General features: G+C 39.5%; 3 protein-coding genes across 5 annotated transcripts in view; 1 reads left to right on the top strand and 2 right to left on the bottom strand.

The window, feature by feature from the left end:
* il16 (interleukin 16) overlaps positions 1-7483 on the top strand; it is a 54740-nt gene extending 47257 nt beyond the window's left edge. For all 3 annotated transcript variants that reach the window (XM_067597733.1, XM_067597725.1, XM_067597716.1), the window contains 6 exons: positions 777-928; positions 1141-1306; positions 3885-3986; positions 4627-4861; positions 5664-5792; positions 6576-7483. In XM_067597733.1, coding sequence (XP_067453834.1) covers positions 777-928; positions 1141-1306; positions 3885-3986; positions 4627-4861; positions 5664-5792; positions 6576-6742 — 951 coding nt within the window. In that variant the 3' untranslated portion in view covers positions 6743-7483. The remainder of the gene's footprint in view (positions 1-776; positions 929-1140; positions 1307-3884; positions 3987-4626; positions 4862-5663; positions 5793-6575) is intronic.
* Positions 7484-9177: 1694 nt separating this feature from the next.
* stard5 (StAR related lipid transfer domain containing 5) lies at positions 9178-24427 on the bottom strand. The gene is made up of 6 exons (XM_067597745.1): positions 23911-24427; positions 20964-21013; positions 16163-16295; positions 14804-14921; positions 13051-13144; positions 9178-12958 (listed from the first exon to the last, which is right to left on the bottom strand). Exons 1-6 carry the CDS (start codon positions 23998-24000, stop codon positions 12808-12810), a joined length of 636 nt encoding a protein of 211 aa, XP_067453846.1. The 5' UTR covers positions 24001-24427; the 3' UTR covers positions 9178-12807.
* Positions 24428-24892: 465 nt separating this feature from the next.
* LOC137188193 (transmembrane channel-like protein 3) overlaps positions 24893-27017 on the bottom strand; it is a 46996-nt gene continuing 44871 nt past the window's right edge. Inside the window, exon 23 of the mRNA XM_067597705.1 lies at positions 24893-26195. Within this exon, the coding sequence (XP_067453806.1) occupies positions 25193-26195 (1003 nt within the window). The 3' untranslated portion in view covers positions 24893-25192. The remainder of the gene's footprint in view (positions 26196-27017) is intronic.

The following is a 27017-nucleotide window of genomic DNA, read 5'->3' as shown; positions in this document are numbered from 1 at the left end:
GGCTGTTTGTCTCAATGCTGTATGTTTTTGTGTGGGATAAGGTACTGGGATACAATCACCTTATCTGTGTGTTCATTAACCTAAAATATGTGAACAGGGATGTCCTTCATTCCCAGGATTCAGTTTTACTAAAGTCCCCAGAGTTTACATCCCCTGAAACCTGATGCAGATTAGATAACTGCATGTGAATTTGAATAATTTCTGCTCTAGCTGTATGCTCTGTCCTCTGGCTCTTGATGTTTTGCAGTATTTATTTGTGTTTGTTTTATTAATTACTGGTTTAATAGTATTAGTTTGTCTTATTAGATCAGTCTATCACTTTGGACTGAAATATCTCAACAAATATTGGATGGATTCTCATGAAATTTTGTGCAAACATTCATGATCCCTACAGGATGAATCCTACTGACTATCAGCAAATACCTGCAAAACAAATGACATTCCCAACAGCATCCGTTGTACTTTGTGTTTTATGTTGAATAGCAAATGTTAGCATGCTAACATACTAAGATAAAGTGATGACCATGACAAACATTATACCTGCTAAACATCATGTTAACATTGTAACTGTGAGCATGTTAGTATATCTTTATTGTTCACTGAGGTGGAAAATTTAGCCTGTCTGGCAGTTCATTAAAACATGTACACACAACAGATGAACCACAGGGTCAGCAGTCAATATAAAAATACATTTGTATACACGGTTTAACAAGTAGTTTCATTGTATTACTCCATTTTAATGTATTATTCTATTTTAATGTGTTGTTTTGTTCCAGGTATCACAAGCGTTGATGCGCTCCCTACCCATGTCCTCCTGCCATGGTAACCCTCGCTCCCAGAACCTCCAGGACCCTGCTGCTGAGGATTCTAAAAACCCTCAGGAGTGTGACTCCGCCCTGGACACCTCTGACAGGGGATTCTCTGTCAGGTAAGACTTCCACACTGTATATAGAGATGAATGTAACTTATTCTTCTAGCAGAGACTATTCATCAGGAAGTGGGTTCAGGTTGAAAAAACATGCTTCCTGTTTCATCAGAGAAGCAGTAACGAGTTCTTCTTGTCACAACAGACAGTGAATACAGCAGAGTTAATCAGTGTGGACATATACAGATGGTCATCCTTCCTCTCTTTAAATACAGCTTGGCCACACTGAGGGAGTGTACCATTGAGCGAGCGGAGGGTGGAGCTCACGACGAGGCAGCAGTCACTTCTGCTTGCGCTCACTCTGTCATCTCAGCCATTCCGTCACAGGAAATAGAGAGGATGATCCAGGAAGTGAAAGCTCTGGATGAAGACACACTGAAGGTATAAAAAAACTCACACATCCACCTTGTTTAGCCCAGTTTCACCAAATCAAGACATTTTTCGAAACAAGATATAAAACCATGGAGATTTTGATCATCACTAACACTCAACAAGGATGAAAAAACACAATTTCACATTCTCACATTGTATTTAAACAGTAGTTACACGTTAATTAAATAGCGATGTACGACAAGCAGATGACAGCAGAGACAAATTCCAACTTTTGAACATGTAATTGTCAGAGAAACAATAAAATTATATTTTTAATTCAGGGCTGTAGTCAGGATTTTTGAAATAATGAGGTCATGAGTTCACTCCCAACTATACTCCCCCCCCCCCATACTGACCAGCCACTAAAAGCAAAGTCTGTAAAATGTTTGAATTACTTCAGTTTCTCATATTTACATTCATTAAATATCCATTCATTCATTCATACATTGTTTTAATGCTTCTTCACTATGTCAGGAAAAATATTCTGAAGGGGGAAATGCTTAGTGCTTTATTTATTTATTTTTTGTTGAGCTAAAAGTAGATTTAAATGTATTAAAACTACAAGATACTGAAATTTGTGTTCTATGTTTATTGTAGGATGTGACTCTCCTCACTGACTCTGTTCAAAAGTAAAATAAAAAGGCAGGGCAGCTTTATTTATAGAGCACATTTCATTACATGGAAACTCAATGTGCTTGACATTTAAAAAAAGACACATAAAAACATCAAGCATATGCAATGCAGTGGTAAAAAGAGAAAAGAGAGTAGATTAAAAACCAGCAGGAGTTTGAAAGTGAACTCTCTGTTGGAAGGGAAGATATTGAAGTGATTTAAACATTGGAGTGATGCGATGATGTTTTCTTGAAGAACACTGGCGGCTGAATTCTGTATGAGTTGAAGTCTTCCTATTGAATGTTTAGTTATTCCAGTGAAAAGAGCAAAAGGGGTTTATGCATTCATTCTCTTTAAAATGAATGCACAAACCCATTTCTTAGAATCTATTTGCTATATGAATCTTTTTTTACTTTTGATATGTTTCTCAGGTGATAGAATGATGATCTCGTAATATTTGATAAGAGATTTTGGAAGTTAAGGTTTCTGACCTGCTCACTGACTTAAGGTATGAGTTGATTTTGGTGCACAGTCTTGTCCTAACAGTGAGGTTGCCTTGTGTTTGTGTACATTATTTACACAAATGAAATACGACATGTTAGTCGCTGAGCTTTAGAGATGTTGTTTTTGAACTTTGAACAGAGCCAGGCTAGCTGTTTCCCCCTGCTTCCAGTCTTTATGCTAAGCTAGGCTAATTGTTTCCTGACGCTAGCTCTGTACTTAACACACAGACGTGAGGTGGACATCCATCTGAACATTTCACTCTACAATGAAATGTAGAAAGTGAATAAGTGTGTTTTTCATTATATTGTACTATTTATCTCTTTATGCCACAATTAAAATGCAAAGTTTTCCTGACTTTATTGGTCCCACTTTTAAGAGGAACTAAATCCAGGTCACAAATGTTTTCATCAGTTCATAGACAGATGATTGATGGATTACGGTCACCACGTTCACTTGGTTGAACATGGTGTGGGTGTAAATCCACTGCCACCTGGTGGTAGAAGACACTCTGGACATCTAATGAACCTACAGGGAATTCATCAATATAATGAATCCAATAGGCCTTCAGTAAATACTGTAAACCTCTATGTTTTATATTGTTAGCAGTGCTTCTGTATTGGATTCTGTTATATTGTACACGTCATACTGTTAGTTAGCTCGGAGGTCTGTAATTTGTGTGCTTTGCGCCACTTCTGTGCACTGCGCGCGTGTGTGCGTGTGTGCGTGTGTGTGGCCTAAGGAAAAGCGTCACGTCTGCAGGTCAAATGGAAATCTCAGTTACAGCTCAAATATGCGACCATGTGGGAGCCATCATGTGCTCAACATCTGCTGTGTATTAAGTATCACACTGTGGTCCTTCTGTGAATACAGATGATCTGAAAACACACAGTGCCTCTGTTAAAAGATCAGTGCACTGTACTGTACATACACATTCTCACAGTCTCAGAAACGATCTGCAGGTGCTACACACCTTCAGTGTTCCATTTACCTATGTGCTTGTTCCAATTATAAGGTCATATCATTTTAGATTTCATCTGGGTGAAATATACCTTATTGTCCCCCTGTCCTGTCATGTACAATATTAATCTTTCACCACTTACTGACACTACTCATCTACAATGATGTTAATCATGAAATCAGGATCATTTAAGACCTGAAATGTCCAGGTGCAATCTTGTTTTTTCAGCAGACTGTGTGTGTTTTTCCCGTTCCTTCTGTTGTTTAGTATAATTATACTGTTGGTTTGGCCAGGATTTGGAAAAGAGGCTTTGGATCTCAAGTAAAAATGAATTCATCAGCATGACATATTCATTTTGGAAACTCCATGATGTTTTAATGAAAATAAGATGTTGTGGGTGTGAACAGTGCTTGGTGGCTCAACAGGTGAACCTGAAGCCAGTCGCAGAATTTTGAGCTGATCATAGAGGAAATAAATGAACTGCAGCATTACTACCTTCTCTTTCTCTCACAGCAACTGTTGGACATCCATGTTGTGATTCTGCATAAAGAGGAAGGAGCTGGTCTGGGCTTCAGCATCGCTGGAGGCTCTGACCTGGAGAGCAAAGCTACTACAGTAAGCAGCGTACCACACATTCAGACTGATCACATTCAAACAAAGGTCAGGGGTCAAATTTGCATTTATTTTCCAAAGAAGGAAATGAATTTGGTCAGAGGTGCAAAACATACACAGAAGCAGTAAAAAATACACAAAGTAAAACAGAGACAGGTGTTACCTAGCATGTTAACGATGGCTCTGTTCTATTCAAGTGTTCCAGGAAACCATGACACAGTGACAGTGAACCACATAAACTGAATTCAGCCATCATTCATTTGTATTTACACCTGTTGTTTTTTTTCCTACTGTCAAATGTCAAAATGTCTGCTGTGAAAAAGCCCCGTCTATAAAAGAACCAATACTATAGATCTGTGCATCATCTCAGGATGCTGTGTCTCATATGTTCATACACATTTACACCACAGTTATAACCATAGAAATGAATGACAAACTTTAAATAAAAATGTTGGTGTTGGTAGCTGTAGTTACAGACAGCAGCAGAGTTTTGATCTTACATTATTTATCATTTTTATGTTTTTCTTACTTTCATTATTCAGTCCTGTCCCTGATGCCATTACAATGCATTTTACCCTATGTACTCACACACACACACCCCTCCCTCTCTCTGTGTCCTACTCTGATTGTCCTCTCTGTCAAGGTCCACAAAGTGTTTCCCAGCGGCCTGGCAGCTCAGGAGGGCACCATCCAGAAAGGAGATGAGGTGTTGTCTATAAACGGACAAACTCTGCGTGGCCTCACACACACCGATGCCACCAATGCTGTGCGTCAGGCTCGTAATCTGAAGCTGGCTGTGGTGGTCGTCTGCAAGAGAGCAGAGGAGGAAGCGAGAGAGGGCGGAGGCTGCAGGAGCGAGCAAGAATCCAGCTCTGCAGGTGGGTCGTACAAACATGCCGAGTGAGGACAGTTTGTAGTCCTAAAACCTGCAGAGTTACAACAGGCTACTCTGATCTGTGATGACCACACGATTTCATTGCTGCTCTGCTCTGTTTGATGTCAAACTGGAGCTAGAGGCTGATAACTGATCCTCTGAGGAGGGGAGGACACTAGGACAACAAAGCTCCTTAACTGACAGTGGTGGAAGAAGTACTGAGATCTTTTACTTAAGCAAAGTAGCAATACTGCAGTATAAAAATACTCCATTACAAGTAAAAGTCTTGCATTCAAAATCTTAGTTAAGTATATATATATATATATATATATATATATATATATATATATATATATATATATATATATAAGTATTTCTTGAAAAATGTACTTTATAACATTGAATCAAAGGGGATTTAATGTGACTTTCTTGACACTGATTAACAGAAAAAGAACATATAATGTGAGTGAATTAAGTTCTCTCCAAAGTCATCTAAATTAATCACAAATATAAAATGTAAATATATAAAAAATATATAAAATCCTTCCTCTGTTTTACATGTCATCTAGATCTGAAAAGTAACTACAGCTGTGAAATAAATGTAAAGTATATTTTCCTCTGAATGTGGTGGAGTGGAAGTATAAAGTAGCATAAAATGGAAATACTCAAGTAAAGTACGAGTACCTTAACATTGTAAGTAAAGTACCTGAGTAACAGTACTTAATTCCATCACTGATAACAGAGTCATAATTTACAGCCACAACAGAGTGTGTGTAGCAGATGTTTGTGCTGTGTGTGTGTTGCAGTGGAGGAGCAGGGAGCTGCTGTCAGCCTGCAGCTGGAGAAAGGTGCAGGAGGAGTCGGTTTTACTCTGGAGGGAGGAAAAGGCTCCATCCATGGAGACAGACCATTAGTCATCAGCAGGATCTTTACAGGTACATTAATGATGCTGATATGAAATACTCTCATGATATTTACAGTAAAACTACTTCCCATACATTCAAAAGTGATGCTTCTATACTTGAAGAGCTTCCATAGAGAGGCCCTGTGGAGTTTTCTAAACAAAAGTTCTGTTTACAGTAGAGCTGCAACGATTAGTCGATTCACCAATTAGTCATCTGACAGAAAATTAATCAGCAAATATTTTTATAATTGTTTTCATAATTTTTCAAGTAAAAAATGCCAAAACTTCTCTGGCTCTAGCTTCTCAAATATGAAGATTTGCTGCTTTTCTTTGTCATATAAAACAGTAAACTGGATATATTTGAGTTTTGGACTAAAGAAGAGATTTGAATACATCTCCCTCTGCTGCCGGAGATTATAACAGGCATCATTTATAGACTCTATGATTATTCCAGAAAGTAACCAGGAGATTAAGTGGTAATGACAATTATTGTTGGTTTGAGCTCTGCAGAAGTTTAGTGTTACACACAAAAACACGTGTTGTGTGTGTTGAATCTGTTTCCTTCCTCGTAAAACATTTGCAAAGATGATTTTTTTAAGTATTGTTATTTAGTTTAAAAATTGTAAGTACTGAGTAGGACTGTGTATGGAACCTCTGCAGAGTAATGATGTGTAGCAACTATGAAAAACTTCAACCACTGGAACTTTCTGGCTTGTTGTAGGTGTATCAGCACTGAAATAAACTATCAAAATAGCAAGAGCTAAAAATGAGTAATATTACACAGTATGTGTGAATGTGTGTGTGTGTGTCTCAGGTGGAGCAGCAGAGCAGATAGGTCTGCAGTGTGGAGATGAAGTGCTGCAGGTTCAGGGCATCAGTCTGCAGGACATGACTCGCTTTGAGGCCTGGAACATGATCAAGGCTTTACCTGAAGGCTCCATCACAGTGGTGATCAGGAGGAGAGAGAGAGCAGCAGAATGAGACGCAGACACAGAGGATGTTACACACCAGGAGGCCAAAGAAAAAAAAGAAAAAAAAAGAAACAGTTTGAGGCCCACTGATGGACTTTTATCAACAATCTCATGTTGATAAAAAATCAGATTACTCAAGGATGACCTCTCATTATATTTCTATTATTTCTGACCAGATATGGAAGTTTAAATTTTTACATTTTTTAAAGGATAATTTCAACCAGATCACAAGAAGAAATATGATAGTTGTGTGTCCTGTTTACTCTGGATAATCTACAGACTTCATGGTCATGTTTTGACCCTCAGCAGAGAACAGTCCCTGTCTGCTCTGTAGATTTTCCAGAGAACAACTGACACACACAACAAAACAAGAAACCTTCTTCTTTTTTCACAGAAGCTTTTGCTGATGAATACAGAGCTGGCAGGTGGCATGGAGAAAAGAAAAAAAACAAATGATTTATTTGTGTTCCTGAATGAGCTGTGTGCACAAAACAGTGCATAACTTTTAAAAAAAACAGTTGACAGTTTCACATACAGCATGCTTGAGGGATGTTACTGATAACAGTTTTTTGTTCAAAAGGGAAAAAGCTAATCTGGGGTGTTTCCACGCATCTCCATCTGAAATCAACACAAACACTTCATCAAACCCAAGCAGCTGATTTACATCACTGCAGGCTGCAGATGACAGATAGAAGCATCATCCAGACACTTCACAGTGAATGCAGAACCCACACATGGTTCACTCAACATCTGCACATCTGCACATCTGCACATTGTTCTATCTGACATCTGTTAAACTATATGTTGTATGCTATATTCTGTTCATCTGTCTACACAAATTCAAAAAATAAAATAAAAATTAGCAAACAATGTTATCTTCTTCTCCATGACACTGGCCATGACAGCTGTAAGGCTTCTTTAGCCTGACTGGAAATCTGTTCACTCACGTTGATGTGAATGAGATGGTGAGTACAGTCTTCTGCTTCATTGTTTTGAAGCATATACAATATATATATATATATTATATTGGAGATAAATTAGGCAAAACTGTGACAGTCTAATTAAAAAAAAATCCTTTAAAAACACTGTAGCTTTAGTCCAAAAACACAGATAAACAGCCTTAAAGACCTGCCGTCAGAGTAAACATACTCAAAATATAATCCCATACCATAGTAATGCTTTTATCTGCTCTATCCATCACTGTACAACACATCAAGCCACAAATCAGACCATGTGAGACACTTAAATCATCAACAACTGATTTTAGCAATTGTGAAGCGGGGGGGGGGGGGGGGGGTCTCTGGTCCCCCCCGCTACAGCAGCTGCCTCATCAGTCTGAGAGTCTAGAAAACGTTTAGTCTGAGTCAGTTCAGACTATTTGCACAAATCTGAAGGAGAAGGGAAAGAGATAGAGAAGGTGGACACAATAACACCACCGCCTGCACACATCTGTGCTTGTGTTGTACTGGATTGACTCAAATTTGTTGATGTGTCTGAAGTTGCAGGTGTTGACCGGTGTTATTGTGGCTCTGTATGATTAGTCTATAATGGTATTTAAAGTGTAAACAAAGAGAATTATATATTAGAGTAAACATCTATTTTTTATCAGCGGTGGTACTGTATGTGTATGTGGAAACAGAAGACCAAACACTGTTAAGCACTTTTGTTGACTCAGCAGCTTTGAGTTTAAGCTTCCTGCCATTTTTACCAAGTTACCCCGTCGACCTGTGCTCACCTGGAATGTTCCGCACTTCTATTTGTGTCTCAAATCTGAGCGCGCAACATTCAGAGCTCAGAAAAAGATTTTTTGCAAGCACATCAATTATATTTTGTAGAGAAATTATCAAAAGATTAATTTCAGTGAACAAAAGACAGTTGTGTGTTTACTATCGTAATTCTGTGATCTCTGCAAGGTCTATTTCAATCAATGACCAACTGGTGTAAACATGACAGTCGTCAGCGTAGCTAATATCAGCTTCACTTTGGTGCAAATGACTCTTCTAAGCCTCCATACAACTGTTTGCCCCACCCTGTCACAACGTGCCATTAGAAGAATAATAGCACATTCTAACTCTCCTGCAAGCTTATGTGGATAACATTCAAAATACATTTATTGACTACAGAATAGATTTTTTTGTTCACTCAGAATAAATTCTCTACAAAATATAAATGATGTGCATGAGCTGAGGATTAAACCACAAATATGCCATAAAATATCTTTGTATGCAACCAACAAACTGTTTTCTATTAAGGTACACTGAAAATTTACATAAACAGTTTATACATTGACTTATATCTGCTGTAAAAAATTGAAAACAACTTGTATAAAACTGTTCAAAACTCAGCCAAAACCCCAGTGTGATGTTTCATTGTCTGAGTGTGTGGATAGCTGGTGTCAAGTGTTTCTGTTACAGCGCTAAAGAAAGACCAGAAGACAACATGATGTTCATATTAATCATTTTTAATGCTGGTGAACTGGGTGCAGAACAGTACAAGATAAACAGTTTCATGTGTTCTGACTAGACATGTAAAACTCAATGTTGTGAGTTAGCAGCCGTTGCTTTGAGTAGGAGGAGAAAATTCGAAACATTTACATGTGTCATTTTACATATATTCTGTTGTACCAGTAATTATTTATTACCAAAGATGTTTGTGTACTCTGCAACTGCAACTAGTGTAACACAGGAGACGGTTATCTAGACTGGATGTTGGACCACACGTTTGCCGTAACGATGCACAGGAGGAAACTTTGGATTGGTATCTGAATCTCAATCACAGAACACTAAATTCTGAGTATTTGGTGTCATCGGAGGTCAGAAAGCCTATCAGAGTCAGAGTCTTATAGGTAAAGGGTTTAACTAGGACTCATTCTGCCAGTTTACATGCTCTTTGACCTGCAGTCATTCTGGATGACAGCAAGATGTACAAAGGGTAAATCAATACTGAATCACATGCTGCTGCACTGCACTGTATGAGGTCACACTTTGAAACATGTTGCATTGGGTTTTTTTTTTAAAAAGATGTATAAATATAGAAAGGAGTTCATTAGATTAAGCCAATTTTCACTAAAAATATATTTTCCCCAATGATGAAAACTTGTATATCCTGCTGTCAGAGGACAAGTTGAGTAAAGTTTAGTAAACAGCGCCCTCTAGTAGTGAGGATAGCTCTAAATATTTCAAAACTCTTGCTGCTGGTGATTCTACAGATAAGACAAGAGTCTGAACAGCAGGTGTTTCCTGTAGGCTGGACAGGGAATGTGAGCTTTATCTCTAAAACACAAGTTGTTGCATGTGTGAATGCAAACGGAATGCAGTCAGAACACATCTGGATGATTCACTCTGATCTTATCTCAGAGAATAAATATAAATGACATTTGGCCACATTTTCAAAAAATAAAAAATAAAAAAAAATTGTTCAACAAGTCAGGCGATCTCAAGCTGCCCGTCAAGAAGTTACAGACGAGTTCTTCCTGAAGAGGAAAGGCAGGAGACTCTCGCTACAACGTGAAAGACGAGGGTTGTGTGACCGGACGAGCTAGCACTACCGCTAACAGGCTTCCCAGCTGATTGCATTCCTACTGTATAAATCATCTTGGCCCAGTTAGCAAGGTGTCTGAATAGCAGCCTAAAGAGTCCATCACGTTACCCTCGCCTTACATCTTGTAGCAGTCGCTCCACAGTATCCGCGTCACCTTTGTTGACTCTGCCTGTTGGCACAGTGAGATGTGATCACAATGCGGGCAGAGCTGATGATAAGAACACTTATTGATGGCAGGATAAAATGGATAAAAGGTAAATGATAAAAGAGAGATTAAAAAAGGTGATTCAGTGTTGATTTACTTGGGGCAGAAATGTGTGCTTCTCTGGTTTCGCTGTGTATGTTCCTCATGTAAATCGGGTGTCAATTTTAGCAGCTGCATGTACATTGAGACAAATTTCACATAAAACAAAACCTGCAGGCTCCATTTAAACAGTAAACACACATGAAAAAAATGCCTTTAGATCCACACGGAAGCAACGACATCTCAAGCACACGTGGAAATGGTGGGATGAGATTAAGATGACTGGCTACACTGAGGTAAAAAGATGTTACAGGTTAAAGGAATCTTCACACTCCTAATAAAAATAAAAAAAAAACATGTCACCCTACAGTATATGGCTTCTCATACACATAATGGCTCTGGAATAAGAAGGTAATATGTCACTAGAAAGTTCAAATCTGATATCTAGCCTCTAATATCTTCATTCTCAGACATACTGGTTTCATACTGTTTCTTAATAAGGTGCTAATTATGTTCAAGCAATATATTTAATCTAAAGTAGTTCAGTAAGAAAATCCATAAGTTATCATTGAGGATGTGTCCGCTCCGTCTTTAATGAAGAGGGAATGAAGGGAAGGCCGTTCTAGATGATCTTACTTCCTCTACCAAAGTGAGCCTCAGTGTATGGAGGTTAAAAGAAGTACAGTACATTTGTGGTGACACTTACAGTTTTTTTTTCCTGAAGAGGATTCTGGCAGTTGTGGAATATCTTAAGTTTGTATATGTTAGATAGCATACTTAGGTGAATATTTAAAGTTTAAGTAACATTTTGCAATAGCAACTTTAATATTGTTATTAAATACAGACATGATCATTTTTTTCCCCCTAAGTGCTATAAGTATTGATTTTAGTGTGCAGATACAGAGGAGTGAAGTGTTTCACTCTAACCTGAATATTAAAAAACTAGATAACATGGTGAAAACAAAGCCAAAGGACCTGTGTCCACTTATTACATGTGTCTATTAGTGTTAGATAAGAATAGAAGACTGCTGAGACATGTCCTGATCTGAACATGAAGAAAAAACTCTCATCATACTTCAACTTCCACAAGTACATTTCCATTTCTGCTCCTCAGACAGAGCCTTATTATGAACTACAATGTGCAGACAGTGAGGTAGCTGCATGACAAACTATATACTGGAACTATACTTCCACTTCTTACTGCTAATACACATAGTATATCTATCACCTGGATCATAGACACATGCATTGGTCTTTGTCCATATGGATTTTTAAAAAAAAGTATTTTAACTGTATGACTGAATCTACAATACTTTTTGATTTATTTCTCCACATCCCTTTAATTATGAAAACTGTCATAGCTTTGAGCTCCTTTGTGCTGTTGTGAATCTTTGAGAAGCGAGCTCAGATCTACTGAGACTAAGCTGAACGTGAGACAAACTGCATGTTGCTTTCCCGCCGCATGAGGAGTTTCAGGGACTGTTTATGAAGAGAGAGAAAGAGAAATGTACTTGAGAAACTGATGCCATGAAAAAAGGGGAAGACACTTTCCTGCTCAATAGAGCGGCGCTAAACATTTCCTATTCAAAAGGCCTTCTTTCAGATAGAAAAAAAAAAAAAAAAAGCTGCCTTTGTTTAAAAAGGCCATGATGCTGTCCAGCCTGTGCTTCAGTGTAGCTGATAAAAGAGGCAGATATTCATGGTTCACAGGTGAGTGGAGATGAGCAAAACTATGGCATTTCAAGTACAACACAAACAACTAAATATGAGGTATGAATCAGTACTCCAAACCAACAATCTGATACCAGCATAGGGTAAATAAGGTCCATGCAACATGCATGTTTACTGTACACACTGAAGTATGCAAATACTAGATGAGGAAAGATCCGGAGTCACATGATTCTGGTATAATGTAAAGATCTCCAGATACTCGGTACTGTTAGCACATGTACAAATATAGATTGTTTTTTTAAATCTAATTCCATTCTTTAGATTTGAGGGAAATAAATTCATCCCACAGAGGGGGGGTGTAATGGAGTCCCCTGTTTTTGAGTTAAAGATGGAAGACTCCGTTCTTATTTTGGGACTCGTCTGCTTTCAGATAGGGGGAGCACCTGCAGTAACACAGGAATGTAGGAATGCACATTAAACATAAAACTTGATTAAGTCATTGTTTGATAATGTCAGCGTGTTGATTGCTGTTGAGTTTGGACTGTTTATAATGGAATGAAGGTCTGGTCTGACCAGTCATTGGGCCTCAGGCGTGAGAGTAGGTTTCTTATCTCTTGGTGTCAGAGGTCCTTGAGGGATTTAACAGCCTTGGCCAGGTTGCTGTAGAACTCAGCCATGCTGGAGGGGAAGAACGAGTCGACCACAGAGCGAGGGAGGAAGCCACCCAGGTCTGTCTGGAAGAAACTGAACACCTGGGTTTTGTTGGGCTCTCTGGACATGGAGTGAAGGAAAGAGACAGGAGAAATTGTAGTGCAGTGAAGCTGAAGTTGAACTCCTCTACAAACTGTTTCCACTTTACTCACCCTGAGATGGGGACACAGATGCAGCCACATGGATGGTTGAATCCCCTCACGTAACCAGACTGGGTAGGACAGCCTGGGTGACTCACATTGGTGGCTGTTTGACACGACACAGAACACACATGCAAACATGCAACATTACCTTCATTATATGAATCTTGTGAAGGTCTGTTTTCTCCATCTGTAGAGCTGTGGCTCTAAACCGTGTGAGCTCAGACACTAAAGCAAGACTCTGCAAGTTTTCATTTCAACTACACATGATAGCAGAGGCTATAAAAGTCCTGTTTGAAGGTGTTTCACTCTGTGAATTCATCTGGTGGAACCGTTAGAAAGACTGAAAACTTGCGGACTCTTGGGCCTAAAACACACAAGGCTGAGATCACACATATAGTAAAGGATACATTCATTTGATAACTTCATTACATTTCATGTAGGCTTTGTCCATCTCTATCAGTTGTAATAACACTGTACTCTCTAAAGTCATTGTCAAGATGTGGAACACAGTGACATCACTAAAACTAAATGTGTTATGTGAAGAGACACCAGCAGTCAGGTTGCAAGAGACGACAATTAATCCAGATGATTAAAAACCATCCCAGGAAGTGTCTCTGTGATGGAGGTTTACAATGGACGGTGGAGGTCATCATTACTGTGTTAACCTCCATTGGAAACCAAAAGGTAGGGAGGTAGGGCATTTGCATATAGGATCAAGGCAGCATAGTAAGGGTGGGGGGGGTGGGGGGGGGGGGGGGGGGGGTCAGTTTTAAAACATACAGATCATCAGGGATGTTACTGGAGATTTAGTCGACAAATCATAAAACATGACACAGTGGTTAATAATTATCAAACTTTTATGGGGCACAGTAACTTTGCAGTTACTGATCTTATTTCCTTGGTAAAGTTGCCGTATTATGTGAAAGCACAATATGGAGACATTAATTTTATCATTTGTTTGTTCGTCCTGTTCTGTTAGAATTATTTTAGTAAATTAAATAAAAGATTTCACACCTGACTGCTGGTGTTTCTTGACCAGTCTGACTCCTTTTTAGTGATGTTGCCAGATTCAAAGATCTCAGTATTTATTTGTGTGAACAATATAACACTAACCGATAGAAATGATGGCCAAACCCTCAAAAGACAGACTCAAATCTTAATAAACAGACTGCTACATCTTCTTTGATAACATGACGAGCACTTCAAACAGTCAGTTCTGCACTGCGCTGCGTTACACTGAGGACAGCGCCTGTTAGACCGATCATGCCATTATTCTGCAGCAATTATTTCATCAAGCAGCCCAGAAGAATGTAACAGAGTACTAGTGGCACTGGTAACTGAACATAATGAGCGTCCACTGCTGAGATTCCCTACGTCCATGATGAGATTAACATGGAGTCTAATTTGGCCAATTAGACGCCAGGACAACTGTTACAAAGAATTGTAGTAATGCTGTTTCATTGTAAATAATATGTTGCACACACACCAGCAGGATTCCCCACAGCACCTCCACTAAAGTCAACTATTACATTTTTATGAAATATCAGGCTTATTAAAAATGAGCAGGGGTGCTACATCACACAGCAGAGTGACTGTCAGTAAGTGTGTGATGTTTTCAGTCTGTTCAGGCTTGTAGTGTATCCTCAGCGTAGTCAAGCAAGCAGCAACAGGTCAGCCTTTACTGCCTGGCACAATGACTCTTATAATGTACAAAGCAAACTAGTGCAGGAAGTAGAGGAGACAAGAATGAGTCATTACGTACCATTTGATGAAATGGTGCCATCTTCGTATTGCTTAACTAAAATTACATCTACAAAGTCTCGTGGAGCTATGATACCCATAGCTGCTGAGGGCGTGACTGTTCGGCAGATAGAGACGTCCTGTTAAAGAGCGGGAGACGAGAGTGGACTCAAAGTCAAAAACAAGAGAATGCAAAAATGGATATCACATTACATGTATACATTTAAAGCTGCTCTAGGTGAGATTATTCTGTTTAAACAATGTAAGTGGATTTGTCAGATTCAGTAGGTTGGAAATGGTAACTGGCAGAACACACACACACACACACACACACACACACACACACACACACACACACACACACACACACACACACAAAAGATGAGTGAAAGTTGGATCAAAATATGTGCAGTTTATTGACATCACCTCACTACATTCCAGGGTACTACAGTTTAAATAGGGTGTTTGTGCCACATGAACTTTCCCAGGAAACCAAAAGCCTTTTGAGAAACTCAGGAGCTAAAGCTGCATTTCCACAGGAGGAACCAGGGTCTAAATTTAGTTCCTGTGGGATAGCTCTGGGTGTAATAAACTTCCCTGCTCCGGGGGAGGTATTACTTTCCAAAGGGAGATTGAGGGGCAGGATTTACGGGAATGAAAATGCTGATTTGTCAAAAACAGACATGTGGCTGCTTCAACCCTGCTTCATTCATAAAACAAGGAAGTACTCTAGTATTGATATCAGGATGAAAGGAGGACATTTATCTGATTGTTTCATGGCAGTTATGCTCTAAAACAAATAAATAAGCATCAAACACTCAGGAGATGGTTTACTCTGGAGAGAGGTGCTCTGGAGTTTCAGTCTCATTTTCCTCCTCTAATTTTCTCCTGTTTGTATTCATTCATTACATCTAGAACTCAAACATTACAGTTGCAAAAAAACAACAGGAACAACAAGAGGACTGCTACTGTTTCCTCATGTATGAAAATTGGGTTTCAAATGGCCTCGTCATTATCTAAACTGCCATGGGTCTAGTTTGTCTAATCAATATGGTTCTTCAGATGTGGTGGAAGCACAAACAGGAATGAACAACAGGGACTTTTAGTTCCTAGTTCAGTTCCTGGGATTAGTTTCCTGATTCCACAGGTCCTGGAACTTTTTGGTCAAAAACTGGCTTTATTTTTAGTTTTCAAATAGTTTTACTGCCATTTAAAGCCACCAATATGCTAAGACAGCTAGTGCAGCTTTAAGAATAATCCAACAATCTTTGATGAAAGTAAAAGAAATGACTACTGAATGGAGTTAAAACTGCTTTAAATAATAAAGAATGATCATGAAAAAAAGCAAATTACTGTCAGAAGAGAGAAATTTGTAACACACCTCTGTGATTTGTTCCAAAAGCTCAAACCTTTTGACATTGTTGTCCCACTTGACTCTGAGCCCGTTGGGTACTGGTTTCAGACACTCCCACACTTTCTCCGGGCTGCCGCTGACAACTCCATCCCCCTTATAACTGCAGGGAAGTCAGACACAGGATAGAGTCAGGAGGACAGATTATTCAGGCATGACTCTGCTGTAAATTAAATTCATACATTCTTGGAGAGGCCAAACATTTAACCCCCTCACACAGAAAACTTCATGTCTCCTGTGCTGTGCACCATATGGTCCAAACCTGGGAAAACTCTAAAACATGGCTAATTACTGAAACTTACTGCTCCATTTTCAGACTGCACTGTCATGAAACATTAATACAGAAAACATCTTAAAAACATCATTTGAGAGAAAATAATCAGTAAAAAAGTTATAAATGTGATTTACTGTGAAAAGCATCTGGAGTTACACAAAACATCAAGTAACTGTTAAAAATCATAATTTAGTCTGACTGTTCATTGGTTTCATGTTCAAAACTCTTCCAGGACAACTAATCATTTTGGCTGAAAAGCTGCAAAAAAAAAAAATCCAGGTATTCCAGGATACATTGACTAGCCTATGTGCTACAATTCCACAAACATTGTCTCAGGTTTCTGATAAGGCCAACCAACAAACTGACTCTCCCAATCAAACCACTTGCAATCTTTCAGACTAGATTACTATATACTAGTCATTGCTGCTCACACGAGAGCTGTAGCTCCATACACAAGTTGTCACAAGTTTTCTAGCTCCTCAATTCTGGAACAGTCTTAGGCCCTGCAGCTTTTTGTAATAGTTTTCAATGAGAGTGAGGCTTGTTGCCTGCTGCGAAAGGGGAGAGACAAATAACTTTGCTTTCCATTTATTCTGTACAAGACTTACAGCAAGGAACTTTTGCCCATGGTCTTAAATGAAAACAACATTCAAGATGTCCAATGTTTAAATAAAATGATAACTTATAAACATGAACACAGATCTTGTCCTGCAGCTCAGTTTGTTCAACGAACCACCAAACAAACATTCACCAGGGAAAAGTGCACCGCTAACATCAGTTAGCAGCTAGATAGATAATTGGCTGCTAAGCTGCAGCATATTAATAGCATGTAAACATACCTACAGATGTCACTTCAGACCCGTTAGATGCTGGTTTGGTCGCTGCTCTTCAAAATCTCTGTTGGCGACACGCTGTCTTGACTGACTTGTACTTACAGCAGTTTGTTTACTTCGTCTCCAGTGAAACATTACATTTTGCAGTTAACGTGTGCTGAACCATGGAGGGCGATCTGTACGGATCACAAATCAACTACATTCCATTACACCACTAATATATAGTTGGTAAAGACCAACTGTAGTTGCCATGATCAATAACTTTCTAAAAAAAAAAATAAAAAGGCACAGATCTGTGAGATTAGTCTATTTCACTGCAAAATCACAGTTAAGCTAACGGCAGGTGATTCAGAGGTTGCCTCGCAACAATTTTTTTTTTTAAATTGTAGGCTTCAACAAAAAAAAGGCAGTGCGGTGCGCCTCGTGTTTTGCAACCTGCAAAAAGCACTCTGTCTGATCAGGACCTTAGAGAATGTAACGATCCTGTAGGTCTACATTATGACCACCGTTGTCAATTATTTCAACTTCTTTTCTGAGAAATAACGTTTTGTCCATGATTTTGCTGAATGGCTAAGAAAACTACAATACCTATTAGCCTCTTCTGCTGTTGCTATGGAGAAGAAACCAGTCAGTGGTGCAAATCAGAACACTTTGTCACAAAAGTTTTGAACAAAACATGGCACCATAGTAAGTGAGATCACTCACAAGTATCTCAGATATTAAAACCAAACAGACTGCAGATTGCAATATCAGTTTTCGCAACACTGTCTTCTTTTTTTAGTTGTTTCTTTTCTAGTGATGATTTCACCTGGACAGGGTTTACATTAGTCAGTATATACCAGCTTTTTGCAGGTGTCACATGTAGTTGCCGCCAGATGAAAATATCAATAGCCAAATATATGTCGAATACCAAATAAATAAATAAATTCACTGATAGCATATTAAATAGCCTAATATAGTGTGACCTATAATATGTTGTCAAGACAACTCAAAGATAAACTTGTACACCGATCAGCCATATCATTAAAACCACCTGCCTAATATTGTGTAAGTCCACTGTGTGCCACCAAAACAGCTCTGACTTGTCAATGCATGGAGTCCAAAAGACCTCTGAAGATGTCCTCTGGTATCTGGCACCAAGACATTAGCAGCAGATCCTTCAAGTCCTGTAAGTTGCAAGGTGGGGCCACCATGGATTGGTCTTGTTTTTCCAGCACATCCCACAGATGCTTGATTGGATTGAGATATGGGGACTCTGGATGCCAAGGCAACACCTTGAACTATTGTTCATGTTCCTCAAATGATTCCTGAACAATTTTTGCGGTGTCGCAGGCTGCATTATCCTACTGCCATCAGGTAATACTGTTGCCATGAAGGGGTGTACTTGGTCTGCAACATTGTTTAGGTAGGTGGTACATGTCAAGGTAACATCCACATGAATGGCAGGACCCCAGGGTTCCCAGCAGAACATTGCTCAGAGCATCACACTGCCTCCACCAGCTTGCCTTCTTCCCATAGTGCATCCTGGTGCCATCTCTTCCCCACACGCACCCGGCCGTCCACATGATGTAAAAGAAAACATGATTCATCAGACCAGGCCGCCTACTTCCATTGCTCCATGGTTCAGTTCTGACGCTCGCGTGCCCATTGTAGGCGCTTTCGGCAGTGGTTAGTGGTCAGCATGGGCACTCTGACCAGTCTGCAGCTACGCAGCTGCGATGCACAGTGTGTTCTCACACCTGTCTATCATAGCCAGCATTAACCTTTTCAGCAATTTGTGCTACAGTAGCTCTTCTGAGGGATCAGACCAGATGGGCTAGCCTTCGCTTCCCATGTGCATCAATGAGTCTTGGGTGCCCACAACCCTGTTGCCAGTTCACTAGTTGTTCTTCCTTGGATCACTTTTGGTAGGTACTGACTACTACATACCGGGAAGACCACATATGACCTGCCGTTTTGGATATGTCTGACCCCGTCATCTAGCCATCACAATTTGGTCCTAGTCAAAGTCACTCAGATCCTTACGTTTGCCCATTTTTCCTGCTTCCAACACATCAACTTCAAGAACTGACTGTTCACTCGCTGCCTCTAATTAAAATGGCACCTGATAATGTATGTTATTCACTTTGTCTGTCAGTGGTTTTAATGTTTTGGCTGATCAGTGTACTGTGCAAAAATTTGTTTTGCCTCCAAAGACTCACTGATTGTTTGGTCAGATGTGACTAAGCATGACTAAGTGAGAATGAAAAGTCGGCACACGCTCCAGCAACAGCCCTGCACTTTGGCTCAACAGCAGTTAACACGACTCCAAAAAGTGTTAACGTTTTCTCTAAGGTAACATTACATCCCTCATCCCCAGTCCCAGTGAGAGTCAGGAGACAGCGGCAGGTGGAGGTGGTGGCAGAGCTGCAGACTGCCCACATGGCTGCATTAAATTAACAACAGCAAGGCTATTTGTTTCATTCTAAGCCTATATGCTTAGTTTGTGAAGAGTTCATTCTGCTGATTACTTTTAATAAAATACATTTGTTAGATCATAGTGTTTGTGTTTTATTGCTGTTTAAATGTAGGCTATTATATGGCTACTTAAACATATGTCCGGTAGTTGTTCTATATGGCTCGAATTCTGGAATATTAACAGCCATACTGGCTGTCAAAAAAAAAGTCTAGCTTATACTCTGAACTGGGAGAGTTTCACGTTGATCCAAGTAGAAGTAGAAGTGCTCAAACTGTGAGTGACACCATACTGTCTATGGGAAAAAATGAATCGGATTTTAACTTCCAGAACCAGAGGTGTCTGAAATAGCTCCTATTTTGTTCTCTTTATGTTTCCTCTCTGTATGCACTTTGCTACTTGGTTTACTATCTGGTTACATGCTAGACTACATTTAATTGTTCTGGCACTACTACTAGAACCGTGTGCAATGACAAATATAATCCACTCACTCTAATACTAAAATATTAATTTTTATAAATGTATCCATTTAAAAAAGCCACAGGTCAGTTTATACTAATGATGCCAGCAGCTCACCAATTACCAATATTTGCTGCACAATTCCAGGCTCACAAGCTGTCATTGCTGCAAGCCACTAGAATCTACACTCTGCATCCTTGAACAGAGTCTGAATTTCAGACACAGACATAGGGTGAAAATATATTTTGGGAGCTTGTGACACTCATGACACTATATAACAGTCTATAACTTGTAATTTTGTTGAACACTGACAAATGACAGGTTGTGCAGCTTTTCCAGAGATGTGTGGTGACTCTGCTACTGTACACTTTACTCAACTAATCCTAAAATTATAACCTGCATGTCTCCTCATGTCAAACCTGCCTCAACCATTGCTCAGATGATCCATTTTCCACTAACTCTTGCCTCATTGTGAAAGTGGTATAACACTACCTGCTAGTGGCATTTAACATGATCATTTGAAACATTTAAGTGGAAGGTAAATAATGTACCACAGGTCATAAGGTCACTACAACCTCACCACCTTTGCCCCTAAACACTTCCTGAAGGATATTATGTTGGGAAATAGATTTGGTCATCAAACAAAAACTGACCGCACTTTGTCCTGTGATGTAATCATTCACTTTAGCATGATAACAAAGTGAACAAACACTAGAAGAGAAGGAAAAAAAGAAATTTGAAATATCTCACACATTCCCGGGGAACTCAGATGAAGGACGCCATGACACGACCACGTCATTCTGCCGAAGAAAACAGCAAAAATTTATCATGAGTGACAGATTTCAAAACAACGCAGAAAATGATGTCTCTCTGCATCCATCAGGACAGAGACCTGATACATCAAACTGACTATCAGCTTGCTTGTAGTTTTGTAATGTCTCCAGCATTGGTGGCACAAGGCAGCATTAACTGTTCAGCATAGTAAACATGTTCATTCAGTGTCACAGACATAAGTTACCATTGTTATGAAGAACAAATAGAAAGAAAAGTTTGTATAGTGAAGCAGAGTTGCATCCTGTTTCATAAGGGATCTCTTCACTGCCTGACCTATACACTACAAAAAAAAAAAAAATGAAAATACTACAAATTGAAAAATATACAAAACTAATTACACAAACAGTAAGATACATGCAATAAATACCAAAACACAAGTGAAATGAAGAAAAATGTGCTCAAACACAAGAAACAGCTGCAAATGGCAACACACATACAAAAAGGGAAAAAAACACAGACTTAAGGAGACACACATAAACAGACTTGCTACACTGGAAGTTCTCCAGGCCACTAGGTGGAGTGATGAATTCTATGGTGAACAAAGTGTGTCATGTAGGGCCTTTTCCAAAGTAGCCCCGACACCCTCTCCCTACCCACTTCCACACCGTTTGCACATTCATGTGGAGGCTCCGCCACATTAAATGCCATCCCAAACATAATAGTGGGGACTGGAAGTGTGTTATAAAACCCTCCAACAGTGAGCCTGCATCCATGCTAACTTACTAAGCATGTGCAACACCTACTGTGTTCTTCATGGAAGACGCTCCGTACAAACGTTAAGTTCTGTGTAAAGTGTGGTGTATTTACAGGGACTGTTGCTAAAACCAAGCAGCTTATAAACATAAGAATATAGTATGTATTTTTCTCCATGAGTTAGGTCTACTGTGGAGTGAATGTAATGAGTCTGCCACCTCACTGCCCACACTGTTCCTTATGTAGGCTATTACTAGTGCTGTGTATAACAGATGATGTTTCTGACCTAAATATTTGCTTCACTATCCTCTCTGACATATAGATTCACAGGTTCATTATCAAGGAATTGGACCTTCGGGGGGGTTGTATCACCCAGATAAGCCACGAGGAGAGGAGGAGACACCAGCAAATTACTAAACAAACCCAGACATTTCTGACCTGAATTTCAAAAAAATGGTGAAGATATAAGTTGCTTTTGTTATTTTATTTTTTGGGGGCGTGAGGTTGATGTCTACCTGTATGTTTGAAAGTAGTGTCATTTTTTATATATACATTACTGGTTTGGAACTGAAACTTCAGTAAGTTGTACATTTATTTCCAATAGAACAGAGACAACGATGTTCACAACCTCTGACAGGCGCTAACTATACTTCTGAATACAAACTTAGAAAGGAAAAGAACATTCATTAATGTTTGTATACAAATGTAATTACCACATATACTACATTTTATTATGCACAACAGGCTCTCAGTAACACCTGCAGTATCACTGTGCCATTGTGTTGCCATTTACATGTGAAATTTAGCAAACGACAATATAACCCAGGATATTTAATATGAATAGTGAAGCTAGAAGGAAAACTTTTTTCAACTGCAGCATAACAAGTGATGTTTATCTTTTCAATGGCACATCTGAAAAATGGCTCATCTCCACTTGTACAAAATGTTCACTATGCGAGTAGTGTACTGATGTGGTTTATATCCAAGAAATGTATTTTTGATAATATAAACATTTTTTAAAAAAAAACATATATGCCTTCTGGAAGATCTCCTTCTCTCATCTTGCAACAGCTGGTGGATGAGGACAACTGTTGCCACTCCCAACCATTGACTGTATATAAAGATTTATTATAAGTACATATAAACATTTATATACAGTCAATGATCCCGACAGATGCTGATTGGAAACCATGGTGACAAAAGTTACGACAGTTCCTGTTTCTGCTGGAGAGAGTGAAGTTTGTCCCAAAGCTTTCTGCTGCATTTAGAACATACACCTTAAGAAGGGAACTTCATTCAGCTGTGAGTGTGACTACATAGTGCACACTGTGAACAAGTGGGAGTGGAGAGGGTCAGCTTTGGAAAAAGCCTGCAGACCCCGCAACACTGGAGATACTGGTTTTCCCAAGAACAACCACACATGACCAGTGTTGCACTGTATTCTGTCACCCATCAGATTATGTGACCTGGGTAGGAGTTTCTGCAGCATTGCCAATGCAACCGTTTTATAGTATTTTACTGGCATGCTTTAACTGATAGCTGACACCAAACATGGTGCTGTTTGTATTTATTTGGATAAGCTCACAGAATCTGATGGCTGTGGTTTTGGTACAGGCTGCCAAAATCTGTGACATGCCAGTTTCTGTAACACTAATATATGTAAAAGACTGAAGTGTCGATCAAGATTTGTAGGTGAGCTGTTAGTGCTCTACACACACACACACACACACACACACACACACACACACACACACACACACACACACACACACACACACACTACAGTTTTTGCCATCACACAAAATGTTCATATATATGATCTGAACATACAGACTCACAAGTTTTGGTTAACAACTGTAAATTGAGTCATACTGTTGAAATACACACTCCGGGTTAGTGTTTTATACCGCTTGCAAATTTGAAATCAAGCAGAGATCATCTACTTCATTTGAAAATGTCAGTTTATAAACTGGCCCACACCCCTCACACACCGGTGGCTGAGCGAGGCCACGTCAAGTAACATTATGTCTCAATACAGCTACGCGTTGGATCTCTATATAGGAGAACAGCGAGTATTTTCTCATTGAGAGTATCTCTGGACTAACCAGAGAACAGCATGTACTAGGGCAAGTGTACAATTTTATATCAGATAATAACAGCAAACATTTACCGATTTCTTGCAGACTTTCCACCCGGATTCGTCCCTCTTGTAGCTCATCAGGCAGTCAGCCACTGCCTTCGCTTTATGTTCATAATCCATAATTGTTTGTATAGATAAACGTTACCGACAGTAGTTAACCTAATTCACTGTGCGGGCTAGCTGTCGTTACAGAGGTTAAGTGGCTGACACACGAGACTGAGTTCTCTTACTTCAACAGAAAATTAAAGCAGCTCTGTATGTAACCAAGTCCAGCAGCGAGAAGTACCTGACATTAGCAAGCCGACCAGCTACAAGCTAGCGTTAGCCAAAATGAATGAAACGTGCGGTGCGATATACACATCATTCACTAACAAGCGGCTAGCTCGTGGTGACGACGTTTGTGAATAGAAAACACACCAACTGTGTCAGTTAACTACCGATAAGTATAAAACCACGACATCTGCCCGAGTTAAAACATTACATATAAAATGAAATTCCCCAATAAAAACAGGACAGAATGGTTAGCAATTCTATCAAATCAACCAGAAAAATGCTATTTCCGGTTATGGCTTTCAATAGAAAATAGTTATTCACAAACGTAAGCATTTATCAAAATGTCATGTGCTAAAATTACAATGTCAGTATATTTTCACAGCTTTTAGTGGTTTATCTAATTAATGTACTGTTGTTCTGTACAAAAAGTAAAGTTTTATGTAAGCGACATGTTTCACGTATTTTATTTTGAAGACAGAGCCACTGACCTTTTCTTGTAATCTGGTTGGCTTCACCCACCTGCGACCCACCGTACTCTGCCTCTGATTGGCTAGTACTCGTTGCTTTCGTTCCTTAATTTGTATGGGGCCAGAAACCAAACGGCTCTGGTTAGGGCAAGAATATCAGGGTCAGCCAATCAGAGGCAGAGGGAGGAAAACATACCGTGGCTGGAATCTTCCCTTGCTGGTAGCAAATCATGCTGGGAGTTGTAGTAGCATCTTCATTCCAGATGCGTGTTCAGCGTTCAGGCCAGGTTTGATCAATGTAAGATGATCAACTATTTTATTGTGATTGCATGGGAAGCAATCAAATTATGTAAGATCTACATATTTTATTTATTTACATTAATTGTTACACGCTGCTACAATAAACATATAATTGACCAACATTGATTTCAAAATCATACAAGACCACACATAGGAGAAAAAAAAAACATTTATATTAATATATTCTCAGCTTTCAATCCATTATATTTACCCCACTAATAGAATATATTTTGAGAAATATATTAACAGAATAAATAATTTTAGCAAAGATGTTATACATTGGAGCAGACCAGGTCATTTGACTCAGAGACATTTGAATCAAAGTTGGTTTTGGACTTCTTTTTGGCCAGCTTTCCTTGCCTGGTGTCAGACTTGAGATAGCGCTCCTTGTTGTGGATGACCTGAATGTACTGGTCAGTACTGCTGTTCTGCTGGTCACTGCTGGAGGCCAAGGAAGCTGAATCTGACTCAGTCAGAGAGGGCTCTAGCTTCGGTCTCGTCTTGGGCTTCACATAAGATTCCATGTGCCTGGTCCTGGCCGGGGACTGACAGTGTCTTCCTGGAGAATGAATGTGACGCCTGGTTCGCACCAGAAGAGGGTCTCCTCCTCTTACATTGGCCTGGGACCGGGAGTGTGATTTTAAATCTCGCCAGTCCGTTTCTCCCTCACCATCCTCCTCTTCATCCTCCTCTTGGGCTCTGTATCTTCCTCGAGCTGCGTGGCTGTCTTTAGCCATGGACATGTGGCTCTCTACACGTTCACCGATGTAGAAGTGTGCTGGCTGGTGAAGGTCAGAGAGAGAACGGGGCCGATGAGCCTTCCCCAGCGACATCCTTCTCCTACCTTTTCCCTCTTCCTCCTCCTCTTCCTCTTCGCTCAGATGCTGCTCTGACGGGTAGGATCTGTGAGGATGCGGTGGATGGTGAGTGGTGCGGGGTGTGTAGCGTTTGATATTGCGTGGGTACAACTCCAGGATCTCTGCGGGCTCCTCCATGAGGTAATGGCGTGGGATCCGTGTGGCTGAGCGCAGTAACTTCTTCCTGGGCTCGTGCTCGTTGACAATCACATAGCGGGTGGTGTGACCACGCCGTCCTCCATAACTCTGTGCAGTGATGATCCCGGCAGCTTCAACAGGATGAATGGAGCGTGTGGTCTTCCTGTACAGGGGGTCAGAGTGGATGTTGTCAGAATAGCGGGCTGATGGATTGTATGCCATTTGGTGGTAAGACTTGGACCTGCAGGTACCACTAGGGCCACCAAGAAATGGTGGGAGCCTGTTATGAGAAAGAACAACACATGAGAATCAGATTGTATGATTACAAATATGTATTATTATTGTTGGTATGTTATCATTGCGTAATGCTGTTGAAAAGCATGGACGGATTGCATCATTTTGACAAAATAAAAACAGACAATGTTCACTGTGATGGATAATTAAACAGGTTTCAAAGACTGTTAAAGTAGTGAAATTAATGGAAACAAATGGCTGCATGGAAAACTTTGGTATGATTTGTGAATTAGTCAGCAGTGATATAATGCATGATTTGTACACAATGTGCTCAAACATGCAAAAAGTACTGGCATAGTATTTAAAGCCAATATTCAAATATTCAAATCAAATTTGACCTTTTTCATGCCAAAAAACATTTCCATAACTTACAAGTACTTCCCACCGAATATTATTCTTGTCAGGGTGGAAAAGCATCTGAAACAGCATTTAGGAAGCTCTCTACTGAAACTTGGATTAAAATATAATGTAAGTAAAAAGAAGTGTAAATGTAAGAACAAATTAGGGCTGAGCAATTAGTTGTTTTTGTATCAAATTTCCCAATATTTTTAAGGAGTGCAATTTTCATATTGTAAGAGCCACAATTTAAGTAATAGCTTGCATTAATATTATGTACAATTTTAACAAGCTGTAAGAGGGAAAGTTGTAGTTTCACAGGCTCCAATCAACTGTCGCTGGCAAATTTAGTCAGCTGTAGCTCATTAATATTAATTCTGTCAGTTGTCCAAACTACAAAAAGAAACTGTGCTGCTGTCTACACTCAGCCAAAGATTGTTTTCCCAACAAAGATACACTACTCTATTATTTT

The sequence above is a fragment of the Thunnus thynnus genome, chromosome 1 (genome assembly GCF_963924715.1).
Source record: "Thunnus thynnus chromosome 1, fThuThy2.1, whole genome shotgun sequence".
Classification (NCBI taxonomy): Eukaryota; Metazoa; Chordata; class Actinopteri; order Scombriformes; family Scombridae; genus Thunnus; species Thunnus thynnus.
Note: the sequence above shows the minus strand (reverse complement) of the source record. Positions and strands in the feature narration are given on the sequence as shown.